This window comes from Pseudonaja textilis, chromosome 5 (assembly GCF_049901715.1).
Source record: "Pseudonaja textilis isolate UNSWEBS1 chromosome 5, rPseTex1.2, whole genome shotgun sequence".
Classification (NCBI taxonomy): Eukaryota; Metazoa; Chordata; class Lepidosauria; order Squamata; family Elapidae; genus Pseudonaja; species Pseudonaja textilis.
The window spans coordinates 48903107-48920774 of record NC_141994.1 but is presented as its reverse complement, the minus strand read 5'-3'; the positions used below and the strand labels follow the sequence as shown (position 1 = coordinate 48920774).

The 17668-nt window shown below is 37.9% G+C and overlaps 1 protein-coding gene across 4 annotated transcripts in view; it reads right to left on the bottom strand.

The window, feature by feature from the left end:
* CARD10 (caspase recruitment domain family member 10) overlaps window positions 1-17668 on the bottom strand; it is a 47475-nt gene that overhangs the window by 10980 nt on the left and 18827 nt on the right. For all 4 annotated transcript variants that reach the window (XM_026695867.2, XM_087934817.1, XM_087934818.1 and 1 more), the window contains 11 exons: window positions 16549-16728; window positions 12601-12756; window positions 11851-11976; window positions 10983-11180; window positions 9767-9904; window positions 7727-7842; window positions 6762-6802; window positions 5423-5543; window positions 4246-4426; window positions 2087-2210; window positions 1617-1857 (listed from right to left, as the gene is read on the bottom strand). In XM_026695867.2, the coding sequence (XP_026551652.2) occupies window positions 1617-1857; window positions 2087-2210; window positions 4246-4426; window positions 5423-5543; window positions 6762-6802; window positions 7727-7842; window positions 9767-9904; window positions 10983-11180; window positions 11851-11976; window positions 12601-12756; window positions 16549-16728 (1622 nt within the window). The remainder of the gene's footprint in view (window positions 1-1616; window positions 1858-2086; window positions 2211-4245; window positions 4427-5422; window positions 5544-6761; window positions 6803-7726; window positions 7843-9766; window positions 9905-10982; window positions 11181-11850; window positions 11977-12600; window positions 12757-16548; window positions 16729-17668) is intronic.

The window sequence follows — 17668 nt, the reverse complement described above, 5'->3', positions numbered from 1 at the left end:
GTGAAGCAATATATGATTCTTCAACAAGCTCCAGGAAACTTCAGATTATAGACCAAATCAATTCACTGTTAAATTAATTATGCATAAAATAATGTATAATTAAAACAATAACTCTAAAGAAAGCATTTGTTTTTTTTTCAAGTGTGTGTGTGTGTGTGTGTGTGTGTGTGTGTGTGTGTGTATACATACACACATACACACAGAGAGAGTGCCTTCCATCTGCATTGAGAATTAACTCTGCTAAGCTCAACCCTGAAACCAGCTGCCAATGCACAGGCTTTTTAAAAACTTATTTTATAGTAAGTAATAGATTATTAAATCAATACTTTAACAAAATGTTTTCCCAATCTGATACATTATCTTTACCCAATTGTCATTTCTTTCTCCCCAGAGATATTGGAAGAAATCTTAAAAATTTTGATCATGAATATTCCTATGGATATTTCTGACTCATTTGAACGTGGGCCTGGCAAATTAAAATCTCCCCACTGAACACCCCACTTACTCCAGATTGCAAGTTCCAGCTCTGTCTACATACATTTGCACACACATATCAGGCCATTTTTCTCTAGAATTCTGATAGCAAGATAAGTAAAAGCACAGTACTGAATAAAACTAAGTTAATCCTGGAAACCCAAGTGTGTCTAAAGTTTTTCTAATAATACTAGCTAAACAGTACAAATTACTTTAAAATACTTTTTAAAATAACATTTTGCAGAACTGATGAAAAATCCAGCAGCCTATTGTTTAACAACATTTAGTAGGCAATATTTAGTACCATTCATTCATTCTCCAACTTTTTGAATTTCACAAATCAAAAATTTGGACAGGACCTTTTGTTAATTAAGCTGTGCTATCAGAATCTCCTTCCCTCCAACAAAAACCCTGCTTTCCTACAAACCTTGCATTTACAATACCGACACATCATAGTGGTGCTTTACTTTGTTGTGGGTTATCACAATTTTTCTATTACAATAAGTACAAAAATGGTGTTATATAAGGATTATAAAGCCACCTTAAGAATCTATTAAAATACTGTGTGCTCTCATTTCACGTAGGTAGGCAGGTATATATATATATATATATATATATATATATAGAGAGAGAGAGAGAGAGAAAGAGAGAGAGAGAGAGAGAGAGAGAGATACATAAATACATAGATACATAGATACATACATAGATACATAGATCTGAACTTAGCTGTTAGATATAGATAGATAGATAGATAGACAGAGAGGCAGGCACGCAGGCAGGAAGGCAGGTAGGCAGTGAGAGATGATAGATAGATAGATAGATAGATAGATAGATAGATAGATAGATAGATAGATAGATAGATAGATAGATAGATAGATAGATGGATGGATGGATGGATGGATGGATGGATGGATGGATGGATCAATAGGCAGACAAGCAAGCAAGCAATCAAGCAAACAGGCTTCTTTCTCTACATAGGTGAAGATATTAGCAATAGAATTTGCACTCATAGCCCATCTCCAATGACTAAGCTACAATCTCTGGTGAAGAAAATGGGAATGGTCTGGCGTTTTTTTCCCTTTTGAAGCACAAAAGAGTAATTGTAATACATGAACAAGGGGCACCTGCCCCAGAATGGTTACCTGTTGTAGTTGGGTACTGTGCCCTTGTCCAAATCCTGAAGTGTGAAGGGGTCCACCCGAGCACAGTACCATTCCAACTGCCCCTTATACAAGGTATCAGTAACATGAAGGATCTCTCGACACTTCACACATAGAGCATAAGGGTTTGAAATCTCCAGGAGGCTCAGGTTAGTACGCACATAAAATGAGTCGCCAAGAATTTTCTTTCTGGAATCAAATGCTTCTTTGAGAGGCTGATACCCTAATAAAGAGAAAAGAATACAAGAAAGGAAAGAGTTTTTAAGGGTCCCTACAGACCAGCATCCTACCAGAAAAGTAGATGCTCTTTAGAGATGGAAAATAAATAATCAGGTTTTCATTTCTATATATTTTAATATGGTCAGCACAGATGCAGAATATATTCAACTTTGGTGCCCAAATGAATCAAAGATAAATAAACATACCGCAACACCATCTGCTTAGCTACTTACCTCTGATGTCATGTGAGAATAGAAGAGCAGATGGGTCCTTCCATTGCAACAAACTTAAGTGAGCAACCTCTAGTGTGCAGTTCTCCAAAGAGAGCCCTTCACCATCTAGCTGTGCCTCCCTAAGCTGAGGCGGGGGGGGCGGGGAGAGAGAAGATTCATTAGCTTCAGAATAACATTTCTGGGCTTAAAATAAACATTTTACCTTCTTTGTAACTGTAACCTGTACAAGAAATCAAGAGAAGATTGATGAATACAAGCTAGATCAGGGGTCACCAATCTTTTGGACCTCAGGGACAACCAAACGCATAATTTTAAATCCCAGAGACCACTAACCAGATCTGTGGGCATGGCCTAATTTGTGGGTGTGGCTTGGTGGTCATGTGACTGGCTGGGCATGGCTTGTATGTAAATATTATAAATATTTATATAAATATTGAATTTTTTTATTTAAAAAAGAGAAACTTTTACCCAAAATCAGGCAAAGCAGGCAGGCAGATTGAGTTGCTCACAGAATCACAGAATTCATTCAGAGATCTATCTGCCATCAGCTAGCTCAGTCTGTCACATAAAATTTGCTTGCAAGCAAACTCACAAAATTAACTCACAACACACCATGTATGTAAATATTGATTTTTTTATATTAATATATATATATATAGTGTGTGAATATGCTTGGGGTGAAATGGATCTGTTGTACTTATAGTATATTGTCCAAAATGTGCAAAACCAACTGTTCTTATCATTAGCAAGGAAAATTACATGTGACATAGATAAGGCTGAATTTCATCTAAATTTTCTCTATATTACTAAACAATATTCAGTAAAAACTTAAATTAACCAAATCTATGATGTGCGATGGAGGTTAGTATCTTTAGACAATTTTGTGATAACCACAGCACATAAAAGACTATGAATTAGAGTATTTGAAAAATAAGCACTAAAATTTATATCAGAAAGTATGAATTGGTTTCATGCTACAGTAGGTTGCTATGAGTGTATAGGGAGTTTGGAGTTCATAGATTGCTACCCTAATAATTGTAATGAATTGTGTTAGTGGGAGAAAAGCAGAAAAAAACAGACTTTGGCAGAAATCGTGCAAAATTCTGAATGAGTGTGATGCACGATAAAAATTACTATTAGGTTTCCTGAATAGATAGATGAGAACAAGAGGAAAGAATACAGAAAATACTGGATCTTCAGGAAAATAAAAAATTAAGTAAGACCAGTGACTATAAGTTGAACACAAAGGCGTGCTTCAAAAATATGATTTAAATATAAGACTCTTCATGCACACGTACCAAAGATATTAAAGAAATCTAAATTCATGATTATTTTGACCTTTTATGAGGAGAATTAGTGAAGGATATAAGAGCGATAAGAGATTCTGAATATGGGACGGATTTTTATTTTATTTTATTTTTTTGCTGTGAAGAGTAAATCTTGAGAATAAAATTGTCACGGAATAAAAAGGAACGCCATGAAAGATACAAGTCTGAAGTTACGAAGTCTGGTGGAAAAGAAAGTATGAGTCCCACATGAAAAAGTATTAGACGACAGATTAATCTTTTAAGAGAATGAATGGAACGTAGATGTAAGTTAAGAGGATATAGAAGATGCCTGAAGCAGAGAATTATGTTACTGAGGACCACAAAAGTAGGTAAAGATACATTAAATGGAGAGTTTAGAATAGATATCTGGTGAAACGATAAACTGAAAGAATTTGTGGATGAGGGGGAAAAAATCCATATAAGAAAATGATTTGCTGAAGCAAAAATGGGGATAATAGTATTTATGGCAAATAATGTAATAAAAGATAAGGAATTGTTATGAAGAAAACATAGAGCAATTTTGATGGAGATTTTTTTTTTAAGTTCTGGAAATGATTAAAAAATCAAGACAAGGAGCCTCATTGGTGAATGATTTTTTTTAAAAAAGTGATAAAATGGTTGGAGATTAACTGAAAATTTTAATTGAAAGGGAATGTTAGAAAGATTATTTTAAAGTTGTATATAGGGGATGGCAGATATATGTTGAAAAGTGGAACTGAAATAAATGCTTCAAATATTAATGTCCAAAACTTAAGTGTTTGTCCCTTTCTTATCCAATTCTTCCTTCATAGAAATTAGCCATAATTTTGCAGAACTGAGTTCTATTCATACTTCTAGGAGTCGACATCCCTCTCGGAGTCCTGCCTTCTCAGCTTCTGAGCCTGGTTTCACCCAATGGATATAAATCCCAGTTCTATTTCCTCCCAGGATGGAAATGTCTCCAGTCAGTCCCCTGCTCTGGGGTCCTGGAACACTCAGGGAACCCGAGTTGGACAAATGCACCATAACCGATCTAAAAGGGAAAGCAAACAATGAGAAGATTTAGATTCTGGTCTAGGCATAAATGGAGAGGTAGATATGACTTCTGTTTTACAAGAACTATAGAGGCACATTCAGTAAAATGTTCTAGTTTACATCATGCATCAATCATGAAACCATGAAAGGCTGGGTTTTCTACAACTGCTGCAGAGTTTTCATCTGAAGAGCTGTGCAATAACTAAATTCATGGCACTGCTAGCTCCTAGGGAGCAAGGTATTTTTATTGTGAAGCCCAAGGACACATGAATCCCAAGCTTAATTTTTTGTCTTTGACACAATAGTACCTTTTGTCCCATAGATCTACCTAATTTCAGCTACCGAAACACCCTGGGCAACAGCCTCCATTTCTTATGCAAGAAAAATTAATGCTTGATTTTAAGCTGGAAATTTTCCAGCTTTTAACAACCTGATATTAGAATGTAATGGACCACTATTCAATTAACCCCCAGCTACCAGGTCTACAGGACAATATGAGAGTTGCAGTGCTCATGTTGGACTGCATTTGGAAGATGCCAGATTAATAAAAGTTATATTTTACCTGTCAACAAGGTTTGTTTTGTTGTGTTGCAATTCTTTGGATCTAATATAATATGCGTGTTAATTGTGGGGGGGGGCTGCATTTTCTTTCTTTTTTAACGTGAACTGCCCTGGAGAAGTATATTACAGAGCAGTAAGAAAATAACTGAAAATATGAAAGATGATTGCAAATCTGGATTCCATTTCCTAAAAAGAAAATACTATGTTCTAACAGTAGGAAGAGCCATTCTCATGATGTAGCAGCTTCCCCAGTTGGTGCCTGCTGGTCTGAACTGGCAAGGAAGCTGAAGATGGTAGCATCGTAAATAGTGCATGTAGGTTGCAGCATCAGGAGGCTGGGATTTGAGCTTTGATGGTAGAGGACAATCTTGTTATGTATGACCCTTGTGTTAATAAAGTTGTGTCTAGAAACCAAGGAGGAAGCCAAACAGACCTTCTGGCAAATGCATGTTGATTACAGTCATCGGACAGACAGGCTTCTGATTTTGCTCTGGTGTATGCACTGCTGGAAGAGGAAGGTGACCTGGCAGAAGAGGCTGTGGTGTTGATGCTTCCTGATGGGGAGAAAGATGGAGAGCAAGTTCATATTATTCGTTCTTATGTTGCATGTAGAGGGACTGGGGAGGTTCATGGGAGGAGAAACACTGACATAAATATGGAAACAAAATCCCAACTGGAGGGGCTCTTTCCTTTGCAAGGCTACTGTGCCATCAGATGGGTGGAACTCAGTAAAAGACCTAACACCTACAAGCTTGGGGCACAAGCTTGGTGTCAGCTTTGGAATCCTAATTCATCACTGCCACATAGCTTGAGAAAGTGGGAGGGGGTGATTTTTATTGAGTAGCTTTAAGTAGACAAAATATAATTCTTTTGTTAGTTCAAGGTCATAGAGTGTGGCTCAGGAGAAAAAAAGAACTTACTTGGGATTTGTTCATGTGATGTGATGATGAGAAAAAGGGGGATGGTTGTGTATTTGGGACATTATGGGAAGTCTGGGAAACTTTTAGTTTTGAGATTCCACAGATGTGCCAGGTGCTATTCTAATAAAGGTACTTTTGAGATTATGTTTGTCTCGGAGTTACTGATTGGAATGGAGGTTCCCTGGAACACTGACACTTGGCTGATATCAGCCCCCAAAGATAGCAAGTCATGAGTAAATATGGCCTCTTTAAAGAACCCCATATTACATTAAAATCTGGACTGTGAATGTCCATAAATGGAATCAACAGAGAAGCTTGAACTGAATTTAAGTATTGAATGATTGGGTTTTGGGCACACCTTTGGCATACTTAACCTCTAAATGAAAAATTCCAGACAGGATTGGGCTAAATGCCAATCTTCCTGTTAGATGCCTTATAGTGAATGCCACAAAACTATCTGATCTCAGGATATACAGTGAGACAGGCTCTAGAGATTTACAACCTGTCACCAAGAACCAATAACAGCCAGAAGCGGAAACATTCATCTTTTCCAGTTTCTACTCTTCTGAATCTGAATCACATTCATTGTCTAACCACTCCCCCTCCCCAATAAATTAAGTGCACCAAACAGTAATAACTTGAGAGTCAAGCATGCATGCAGGACACCAGTGAGCCCCTGGATAATTAACTCAAGAGTAGCAACTGAAGCATGGGGCAAGTGTGCCCCCTAGTGGATACATATTCATGCAGGTGATTTTGTATGAGGGAAGTCTCTTCTCTCCCTGCCCCAATAATCAGTCTTTGAAGCTTTTAAGATGAAAATGTTTGATTGGAAATCATGTCTAGCAATACCTGTTAAGTCTTCCATGCTACCAAAGGACCCATAAGACCAGCTGAAGACAGGAAAAAATACAGAGCACAATGAGAAAAAACATTACTTTTTGCAAAAATCAAAATCAAATCTCTTACATTAATATTCTTTCATTTCTTCAAATAATCCAGAGGACATATAAAATAGTGGAAAATTCCTTTCCAGCCTTCATTAATTCTCCACCGTGTTATCGTATTATCTATATTGATACATTTTTTTGTAACCTGAGCAGGGTAATTTCATTACCACTTTGTCTGTCTCATGAATCCTAGAGCAGTTCTGGGAGTTGAAGTCCACAAGTATTAAAGTTGCCACATTTGGAGACCTCTGTCCTACAGTTTAAAATCTCTTATTTGGAACACCAAAACAAAACAGTTAAAATCTCTGGCGAGCAGATTGGAATGTAAGGTTCCCCTGTCTCTTGCCTGGCCTATTTCTGTTCTCTGACATGACTTCATTCCCTTCATTACATTTCCAGAAGACAAATGTTTTTATTTCTCATATAGAAAACCGATTAGCAGAGAGAACCTTAAGAAAGAGGAGAGACTGGATTGTTCAAATTCAGCACTGAAAGAATATCTCAAGAGTTTCTACCAAACATTTGATAATCTGAATTAAACTAAGTCAAAGGGAGTCAATTCAGAATTACAGTAACACTGTAATTCTACATGTCTGAGGTACAATATTCCTCTACCGGTCATACATTAATGTATTTTTTTCTCAACCTGGACAATTTAAAGATGTGTGGACTTTGACTCCTAGAATTCCCCAGCCAGTTCTGGGAATTGAATGTGTCCACACACACCTTAAAGTTGCAAAGGTTAAGAAAAAAATGCATTAATGTTGAAGTGTGTTCCGCAGCAGGAAATACCCTTCTGAATGGACAAGCCCAAGGTTCAGGAAGGTAACAGAGAGAAACTTCTTTACAGCTTATTCTAATTGCTACCTCTTGAAAGGCGTTGGCCCATCTTCACGCTGTCGTCGAAGTATAGAACCTGCACATGGTGGGAAGGGAAAGATGGAGAGCCGATTTATTTCTTTCTCTCTGTCTGGAGTCACTTCCTAAGGAAAGCAGACAACGTATGTTGAATTTAGACAAGTTCTTACTTCTCCAAACCCACATTTCCTTGTCTCTATCATTCTTTAGCTAGGCTTGATATCACCACTTGTGATTTTAATCACAAATTGCTCAACAAAAGCCATGCGCATGTAAACAAAAAGTATGTAAACAAAGCCCTTTTTCTGATGAGGTTGCGTCCTGTCATACAGGTTATCATCTAACTGAGGCATTGAGGTACCATTGGCAGAAGTGGGGTGATATATTTTTATTTAATTATTTCCAACCCATCTTTATATTTTTACAAATAACTCAAAGTGGACAAAATATCCAGCACGCCTTCTTCCTCTTACTTTCCCCACAACAACCCTATGAGGCGAGTTGGGCTGAGAGGAAGTGACTAATCCAACGTCACCCAGATGGTTTTCATGGCTAAGATAGGAGTAAAATTCAGTCTTCCAGTTTCTAGCCTGGTGCCTCAACCACTAGCCTGATTCACTAACCTGATAACCTTTCAAGACTCAGGAGTAACATTTTCCAGAATTCTGAGTGGTCATAATGGGTGGGAATCCAATGAACCATAAACCCAATACTTCTTTAAAAAATGTCAAATTGGTGAAGGTTAGCCTAAATACCAGAACTCTGATCAGAAGCTAATATATCCTGTTTGCATATTTAGGACAGAATACCACGGGAGGGTTCAAGTCCTATTCATACTTATATCATTTTGTTATCACCAGCAACTCCATAGAAGATTAAAAACATCCCAACCAAAAGCCATCCTGAGAGGAAGGAGACAACTTCAGGAAGCAAATGGGATAAAAGCCAATTTGTTCCTGGAAGCTTCTCCTCCATCTGGAAGCCAACTGTGAAGAGAACATAGGCTATAGCTGACAGATTCTTCTTTTAAAAAGCATACGAGTATGGAAAACCAAGGGTGGTTTTGAGGCTGGCCCCCATGTTCTATAAGAGAATTGAATTATACAAGTCTGCATGTATTATACATATGGAAGACACCAGAATAGAGAAGGGAACCACAGATATATAGACAAGCCACAGACTTCATTCAAAAGTTGGATTGTCATTTGTAATTTTATATTTCCTGGTTTAACAACCATGAAACCTTACTCATCTAAACCTGCATACTCAAAATTAGATGCTAGTGTCTCCTAAAGAAGTTGTGTTGGGAACTAATGGTTCAGTCATTATACACCAAATTTTCAACTCAATTGAATTTTCTTAATTCAAATTCACTGCACTCTCGCACTAACTGATGAGAGTGTCTTCCTGCAATAAAGTATTTACCTAATGTAGAAGTCCAGTACTAATAGGCCAAAAGTAGTGGCTGTGACAGTCGTGCCTGCCTACTGAACACAGTGGAGAACGTTACATAATTTTGTTGGTTCTAGAACAGAGATTTCATCTGTTCTCATCAAAAATCATAAAAGAGCAAGTTCCCACAGATATACTGGGATTGCAACCCCCAATTTAAGACCTTTTAGATGTTTTGGGATTCTAACTTTCAAGGTTCTCAATACAACATGGGGGTAGTTAGTTGTAGGAACCTGACTTAGGCTCAGCTTTGCCTTACTAAGTATATTGTCAGCTTTGAATATCAGTTTTTGCCACCTAAACAGAAAAACAGCAATCGTTTCCAAGAACATACAAAATTATCTTATACCAGATCAGCACTTTCCTCCAAAAAGCATCAATTGTCTTTCTTCATTAATAGCTGCCACAAGATAGCCCTCCACATTTTGCTGAATTACAACTTTCAGCATTTCTCACTATCAGACAGCTTTTGAAAATTATACGCCAGTAAGTCAGGACTGACTACACTCTGCCATCTAATTCTTTGTAACTAACTGAGATATTTCAGCATTTAAGAATGTGCCTTTTTAGTTCATGGCTTATGCCATATCTTCTTACCACATCTGGCCCTACAGAGTCTCTTGGGAAGACAATGTCCAGGATGTCTGGTGAATCTACAATCCCATCCTCCGGGGACAAAGGCTTCTCTATTATGCTCCAACTGCTGCTGTATAGTGAATGAGAAGAGGAACATATCTTGGGGGCCAGGAGAGAAAAAGAAAGAATGAATGCAAGATACTTCAGTAAAGTAACTCATCCTTTAAGATTCACTCCTACACAGACACACACTGGGCCTTAATTTTCAGACAAGAATTCTTTGCATTACTTCATTTACTGCATTGATTCCACGGAGGCTAAAAAAGAGCATTACTTTTCTGATTTTAAGAGTCATCCACACTGACTTAATCATTTCAGAGGGAAATTTCATTTTTGCAGTACCAGAATTTATTTGATTTCTTAATATCAGGTTAGAATCCCATAAATGCAGCACTATAGATTTGTTTTTGTTTCATTTTGATAAAGTATCAAAGGCTTGAAGAAGAATTTGGGACAGTTTAAATCCTATAGACTTTAACGTAGTTTAAAATTGGAATATCTAGCTGTCCTTTTTGCCTTTTTGATGGACAGAAGGTAGGGCTATTTTTTACATGTGCTTCTTGTGTTTTGAATTCTCACTCTTGCAATTATCTAGCAGATGAGGGCATGTTGGATAGTTTATATCACCATTCACATGTGCCCTTTTCCTCTCTAGCAAGCTTAACTGAATTACTGTAGAAAGAATGGCAGAGGGGATGGGGCAGAGTGAAAGGGGGAATCAGCGTAAAATCCTATGTAGCCACAAGAGAATTAAGTCCAACCCTTCCCTCCCTTGAGTGCTATTGACCCTTATCTAATTCTAAACAGATGCTGAACTTTAGTTGAGAAGATTCCTGTGCAGGCTTTTAGCAATAAATCTGTTAATTGAAGTGTTATATAGTCCTGTCTTTTGTGCCTGATGATTCCCTTAAATTCTAGTCTCCCTTCCCAACAAGACATTGGCCTTCTCGTCTTTCTTTCAAAGGGTCCTTGGTGCTCTCTAAGCCTGTTTTCTTGCAGACATTTCACTACTCAAACTAGGCAACATCATCAGTGCCAGTCTGTGGTGTTACCTAGTTTAGATAATGAAACATCTGCAAGAAAATAACCAAGCTCAGAGAACACCAAGGACCTCTCATTTCAACCCTGAGTTGCAAATATTCCCTTCTATTGACTTTCTCTTTTTCTCCAAACATACCTTCTTGGCAAGCCCCCTGTTACACAAGCATCGCTGCAACTGTCCCTCTAGGGTGAAGATCTTGCCCTCAGCCTGTGTGAGTTTGCTCAGCAAGTCATCCCTCTCTTCCTCCAAGTTCCGAACACGTTTACGGTATTGGTCCTTCTCAATGAGGCTTTGGGAATACTGGAGCTGAATGTCATCTCGGCTCTGAATGGCCTAAAGGAAACAGTGAAGAAGGGGAACTGATGGGTGAGATTATAGGCAGAACTGTGCACAGCATATGCTCTTTTCTCTAAATCGCATTCTAAATAAGTTATATCCAATTTTGCACATTGCTGCATAATTTCTGCTGTTTTAGTATCCATAATCAAAAAGATAAAATGCCATAGTTTATTAGTCCTTTTCAGCTCACTTCTGGTATTCACCAGGCCTTTCTAAACAAAGAACTTCCTGATTGGAAGTAAAATTACAGTAAGATAGCTCTTTGAAATATTGAGAAATGAGAATGCATTGACATATAATTCATTCAGTATACAATTACTTGAAGAACAAAAGCAATGGAACAGAGCACATTCAATAAAAAATAACCCAAATAACCAAAAACTGGTGTAAATAAACAATCTTGATAGATTTCTAGATGTTTCTATCTGATATAGGATCTGAGATCATATTACATAAGTATCTATGAAGAACCACACACGGAGAAACAGACTGGATTGAAAACATAAAGCAAGCACCATTCTTCCATCTTATTATTCCTACAGGGTTTCTGTATTTTTCTATTACTTTGAATAGCATGAAATGGGGGTAGCAAGAACATTGTTTAATCTTAACTGTATACCATAATTATAAACCAAGGAAATATTTCAGAGGAGAAGCAGTTTACCTGATCTCTTTCCTTCTCAATCTCCTCTAGCTGACCCAGCACGGTGTTCATTCTGTGCTTATACAGCTCACAGTTCTTCTGCAGAGTATGGAATTTCAATTGTAAATCCTCCATTTCTTGCAGATACTGAGGAAGAAATTCCAGAGATGGATTACTTTCCAAGTAAACGTTCAGGTCTTAAACAAAGGCAGTTGGGGGTTTGCAATCTCTTTTCAAATGTCAGGGTTCAGAAAGAAGAAAGTGTTTTGCATCCCTTACACTCCATTTTCAATTATCATGCATAGATTGGACAAAGGGACTAAATTTAGAATTTCCAGAATAGAAAGCATGTACCTGATGTTTAAAAGACATTAGAACAAGGATAGGGAAGATTTTTCCTGTCGGGGTCCAAATTGCCTTAATGATACTCTATGAAGGTGTTCATTCTAACAGTAGTGAGATCCAGAAATGAATAGTATTAGAATCTTATTTTCCTTTTTTATACACCTGCTTGCAGGGGTGGAAGTAGGATACAATTATCATCTTCCATTGTCTGTCTCGATTTGCAAAAAAATTCTTCCATAGGTTTTGCTGGGTTTTTTTTTTTTCAAAAGGGTAGAACAAAGTAAGAACTATCAGAGTCCCAAAATATCTTGACTGCCTTTAGCCCACAGCACAGACATTCCCTGCTCACTAATGTCTGGAACAAGAATTTCACGGCCCTTCCAACGTATCTCCAAGCTTAAATGTCTGGGTGTTACAGCATCTTACCTTATCTCTCAGCTGTTCAGCACACTGCAGCTCGTTCTGTAAGGAGTTGAGCTTCTGACACAGTTCCTGTCGGTCTGCTTGTGCTTCCTTCCAATCATGCTCCAGAATGTCTAGAAGCACCCTCTCAGAGCCCGGAGCCTGGTCTTCCCTTGCTTTCTAAGCAGTAAAGAAGCAAAGTCACTCATGTGCTAGGACATAATGATATCAGGATAATTAAGGCCTTTGGGAAAAAAGAAGAGAGATCAGCATGCTTGCCTAGGGAATATTTTAAAATATCTCCAGCAAGAGCTCCAGAATAGAGTTCTCTTCTACTCTACGCTTTGCCTGCTTGACAACTTCCAGATGTGTTCACCACCTTCCATCCTCAGTTAGCAATGGAAGGTCCTTTTTTTTTAAGAAAGGCTATCCAATTCAATATCTATATCTTCACTACCACCAAAAGTGAAAGGTGCATTTGTGCAACAAACTTCATACCAGTGCCGTGCCATTTTTAATTTCATGGCTGCTTTTAATAATTCTGAATCCTCTAGTCTAGCAGTGATTCTGAATACTGCCAATTAGCAAGCCTGTCCCCTAAGCAAAGAATGACTCTTAAATCTATTTGAGACTGTAAGATTGATGCAGTTTAGCAGCCTTTTTCATTCCCAGCAAGAGCAGCCTGGGGTATTCTGCTGCCTGAGATGGAGCAATGAGCGATGCCCCTGCTTGCAAAATCAAGATACATTGATTCTAAGGTCAATCAAGTTACTGTCTTCTAAAACAGAAAACCACACAAGCAGATTTCTCTCTTGTCAGTAGAGAAATATCTTTCACAATTATATAGCGGTTTCCTTTTGAAGTCCAAGATACTTGTCTCAGTATCTCTAACAGTAACGTCAGCCCTGATGGCGCTTCCATAGGCTGACTCTGCATCTGCCTGCATGAAACCGGTAAGCCACAGTGGCTGTCGAAGCCAATAATGTATAGGCAGAGCTCTAGTTTTGATTATATTTAGATGAATGAGGGGATCTAAGCAGTGAAAAATACTTGCTCTAAACAGACAAGCTGTGTCATATTGAAACCGTATAGTCAAAACATCATAGCTAAGCAATGTTTTATGGATGATTATGAACATGGGCAGATGGACTCATGTCTTCTAAGATAAGAACCTTACAATTTCATGCTTTCTGGGATGAGTTCTTAAACTATTCTAGATAAAAATTGCAGAGTATAATGGAAATAGCAATATTTTGCTGAGTATGTAATAGATTTATATAACTGATTGTATCCCTTCCTCACGAATACTTTTCTTAAAATTTATATGGTTTAATAAATTAAAAGGATTTGTGGGGGAAGGAAGAATTTTAAACCAAAATATAAGTACTTAAGTAACATTCACCAAAACTAAAACAAATTAACAGTAAGTTGTGCATCATGAGATAACTTATGTAAATAACCAAATAATTGGAATCCATAATACAGGATAGTTTTAAGTCATAAATCCAAGGAAAACTTCAAAACTATATATATATATTCATATATTCCAGGGTAAAAATAGGGGTTATTTGGTAACCCAGATATAACAGGCTGTTTACATCTCCCAAACAGCTGAGAATCACAGCTGTTCATACCACCCACTGATATTTTAGCAGCATCTAAGCCAGTGCTAGAGGCCTTCTTTTCAAAATATATTTTATTTTTAGCACTCAACCGACTCAGATTCTGATCCAGCACTAGTGTAAGAATGAACACAACTCTCCTGCAATACGTCGTATGTTTATCTGGATGGCAAGTCTTACACTTATTATAAAAGATTACTTTGTACTGAAGCCATTCAAGGAGAAACATTTGTCAATGTTGTGATGAGGTAATTTAGAAGGGAACAAAGACTGTGATTCACAAAAATACAAGGCATTGCTGGAAAGGAAGGAACAGCCTTGCTGACATTCACCTTTTAATTGTTTAAGGTCTACACGTAAAATCAAAAATATAACTAGTTTAGTGTTTTCCAATCAGATGCCCTTTAATTATATTGGACTACCAACTGTATGCTTAAATTCCAACTAGAACAACAGTAGTAGCAATAGCAATAGCACTTAGACTTACATACTGATCTCAGTTGTTTCACCAAATTCTAGGCAGGAAGGGAAACAAAGGTCTCAAGGTAATGATCAAATGAGTCTTTATTCGTCCATACAATGTTCCGGATTCAGGTAACAATGAGTAACCAAAAGGATTTAAAGTCAGCTCTGGCGCATCTCACAACCAGAGCTGTATTTATGCACCAGTTAACAATGAGTTTATCCACCATCCGGTGAGCACTATTGGATCACATCCGGTCACCATGTAACACCCTATACACCGTGCTTTTATCCATTAATTATTTACCCTATTTACTATACTTGTACAAATATCATATTCCAACATTGTATTTACGCCTATGAAGTGACCCTCCACCCCTCTTGAGATCGTTAGTTCAACAGGCAGCATCCTAATCACTCAGCGTGTGACGTCAGCAAGGCTCGTTATCTCCGTGGAACAGTCGAAGCCCCAGGTTGGGTGGTTAACAGCACTTCCCCCCTTGATAGCATAGTCTGACATGGCACAACGCGTGGTGTCACGGCTCCAGCATGCCCTGGAGACATGACAACTGCTTTATAGTGCTTTACAGCCCTCTCTAAGTGGTTTACAGAGTCAGCCTATTGCCCCACAAAATCTGGATCCTCATTTTACCCACCGCAGAAGGATGGAGGACTGAGTCAACCTTGAGCCTGGTGAGATTCGAACTGCCAAACTGCTGGCAGCTGGCAGGCAGCAGAAGAAGGCTGCAGCACTACACTCTAACCACCCGCAGCTCATAGTAGAAGTATAGCAGTAGTAGAGCAGAGGTATGAAACTTGCAGCCTGCAGGCCAGTTGCGTCATGTGCTGACCCCGCCCAGTTTAGCAAAGGGGGGGAAAGTCCCACTACATCACGTGATGCCGCCGTGTCAACGTGAGTTTGACACCCCTGTAGTAGAGAAATCATCATCATTTTAACCCGTCTATCCATTATAGGATGAAGGCTTCTTCTACAAGCTTCCAACTAATACAGTCCTGAGCTTTCTTTTGCCAATTGGGCCCACAATACTTGCTGATGTCGTAGATCCTTATTGTTTTAGGTGTCTTTTGTGGATGCTTTTTATCAAGTGGTTTCCATTCTATGACTGCCTTGGTCTACCTGCCATCATTTCTTCTTGCTATGTGACCAACCCATTCCCATTTCAATTATAATAGTAAAGACTTTATCACTTGGTTTTAAGATGGGGAAAAGTAACAATCCTGGCACCAACCGACTGGATTCATACATCGCACCAAAATGATTTGTTTTATTTGTGCACAGCTTATTGCGTGAACCCTATGGCTTGCAAAGCCTTGCTTGTGACTTACATGAGATATATGAATCGTTTACTTGTTGTTATTAAGCAAACCACAGCTGAAACTAAGAAAGTTAGTGTGAAGTAGCAACCCAGTCACAGGCCCAGAATGAAATTCTAAAACAGAAGTTTTAATTATATGCAGATTAAATGGGTTTCCTTTAAAGTCCCCAGCAGCCTTCCCTGACATCTGGGTTCCAAACATATAAATCAATGGACAAATTACCCCAAGCCTATTTAACTTTGTTGCTTAAAGAATTATGTGAAGTCTTCAAAGGCACCAAGTAGGAAATCTGGACTATACCAGGAAGAACCTTGGAAGGTCCATAGTTGGAGTCTCAGGGCAGACCATCAAATAATGAGAGTATAGTGGCACCTGAAGCTCTGAGTTACAATGTTTGGGTTCCTCTGCAACCAAATCATTTTTATAGATCAAGGTTGCTCTTTCAGATGCTGTCCCAGTTTAAATACTAAAATGACTCCATACAGGAGAAGGTTCAGAATAGAGAATGCTTCTATGGATTACTCTCAAATCCACATTTTTCAGAACGTACCTGCATTACATTCTGCAACTCCTGAAGTGAAGCAATTAACCTCTGGTTCTCAGTTTGCAAATCAGAAATGTCAGTAAATCCATGATCTTCCACCTCCTGCTGAGGAGCCATTAATGTTTGTTTCTTCAATAAGGAACACTCTTCTTCCATACAAGTGATCTTGCACTTCAACTGATCCATCTGAAAGTTGGAACAAATAAAAGACTATTACAGCACTACATTGATTACAGCACTAGAGAAACAAGTAGTTTAAATTTATATAGGGGTTTATTTTGATCAGGAAGTTAATCAAACTTAAGTCTTACATAAAACTTTTTAATGGTTCGCAGTCAATAAATATTGTACTAAAAAGAAAGGAGTAAATTGAAGCATAGGTGAGTTCTCTTCACAATATGTGCCCTATTTCTGAATGTAATAATAGATTTGTGGGTTAGCAAGCCAATTGTTTAATAGATGCATGCTCAAAAACATTTAAAATAATAGGTAAAAAAATCTAGAAGATTAGACATGCCTTTTCCAATTTTATTTCCTGCACTTGGACTTCAACTCTGATCATTTCTGGCCAACACATCCAACCAGATTCACTGAGACATGATGTTGGACATTGTTATCCAATATGATTGGTGACAACTGGTTTGAGGAAGGCAGAATAGTGGTTTCAGAAGATTTCTAATCTAAACACATATATAGATTTAAAGTTAAAGTTTCCAGCATAAAGTGGAAGTAGACGTGTCTATTGCTCAAGATGAAATTCAGGTAACCAAAGGGTTGTCTAATAAATTCTGTCAAATGTCTGGAATGAAAACGTAATTTACAATGGGGACTTGACATCTATTTATACCTTTATCTGCTTTTCAATAGCGTCAAATATAATCTAACCTGGGATTCATCTGAAGAATCTACCAATCTCCAGAACAAAATCTAATGATTGGCACTTCAGATGAATCCCGGGATTGCATTTAATTTGGAGCAATTCTAAGACTGCTGAAAGCAGCTAAAAAAAAGACACAAGGGTAATCTAGTTAAATTCATATCTTAGACCACCCTGGACAATGTTTGGTAATAGGAAAATGGAAGAAAAGCCATACTAAAGTAAAATTGATGGCTTCTATCAAACACA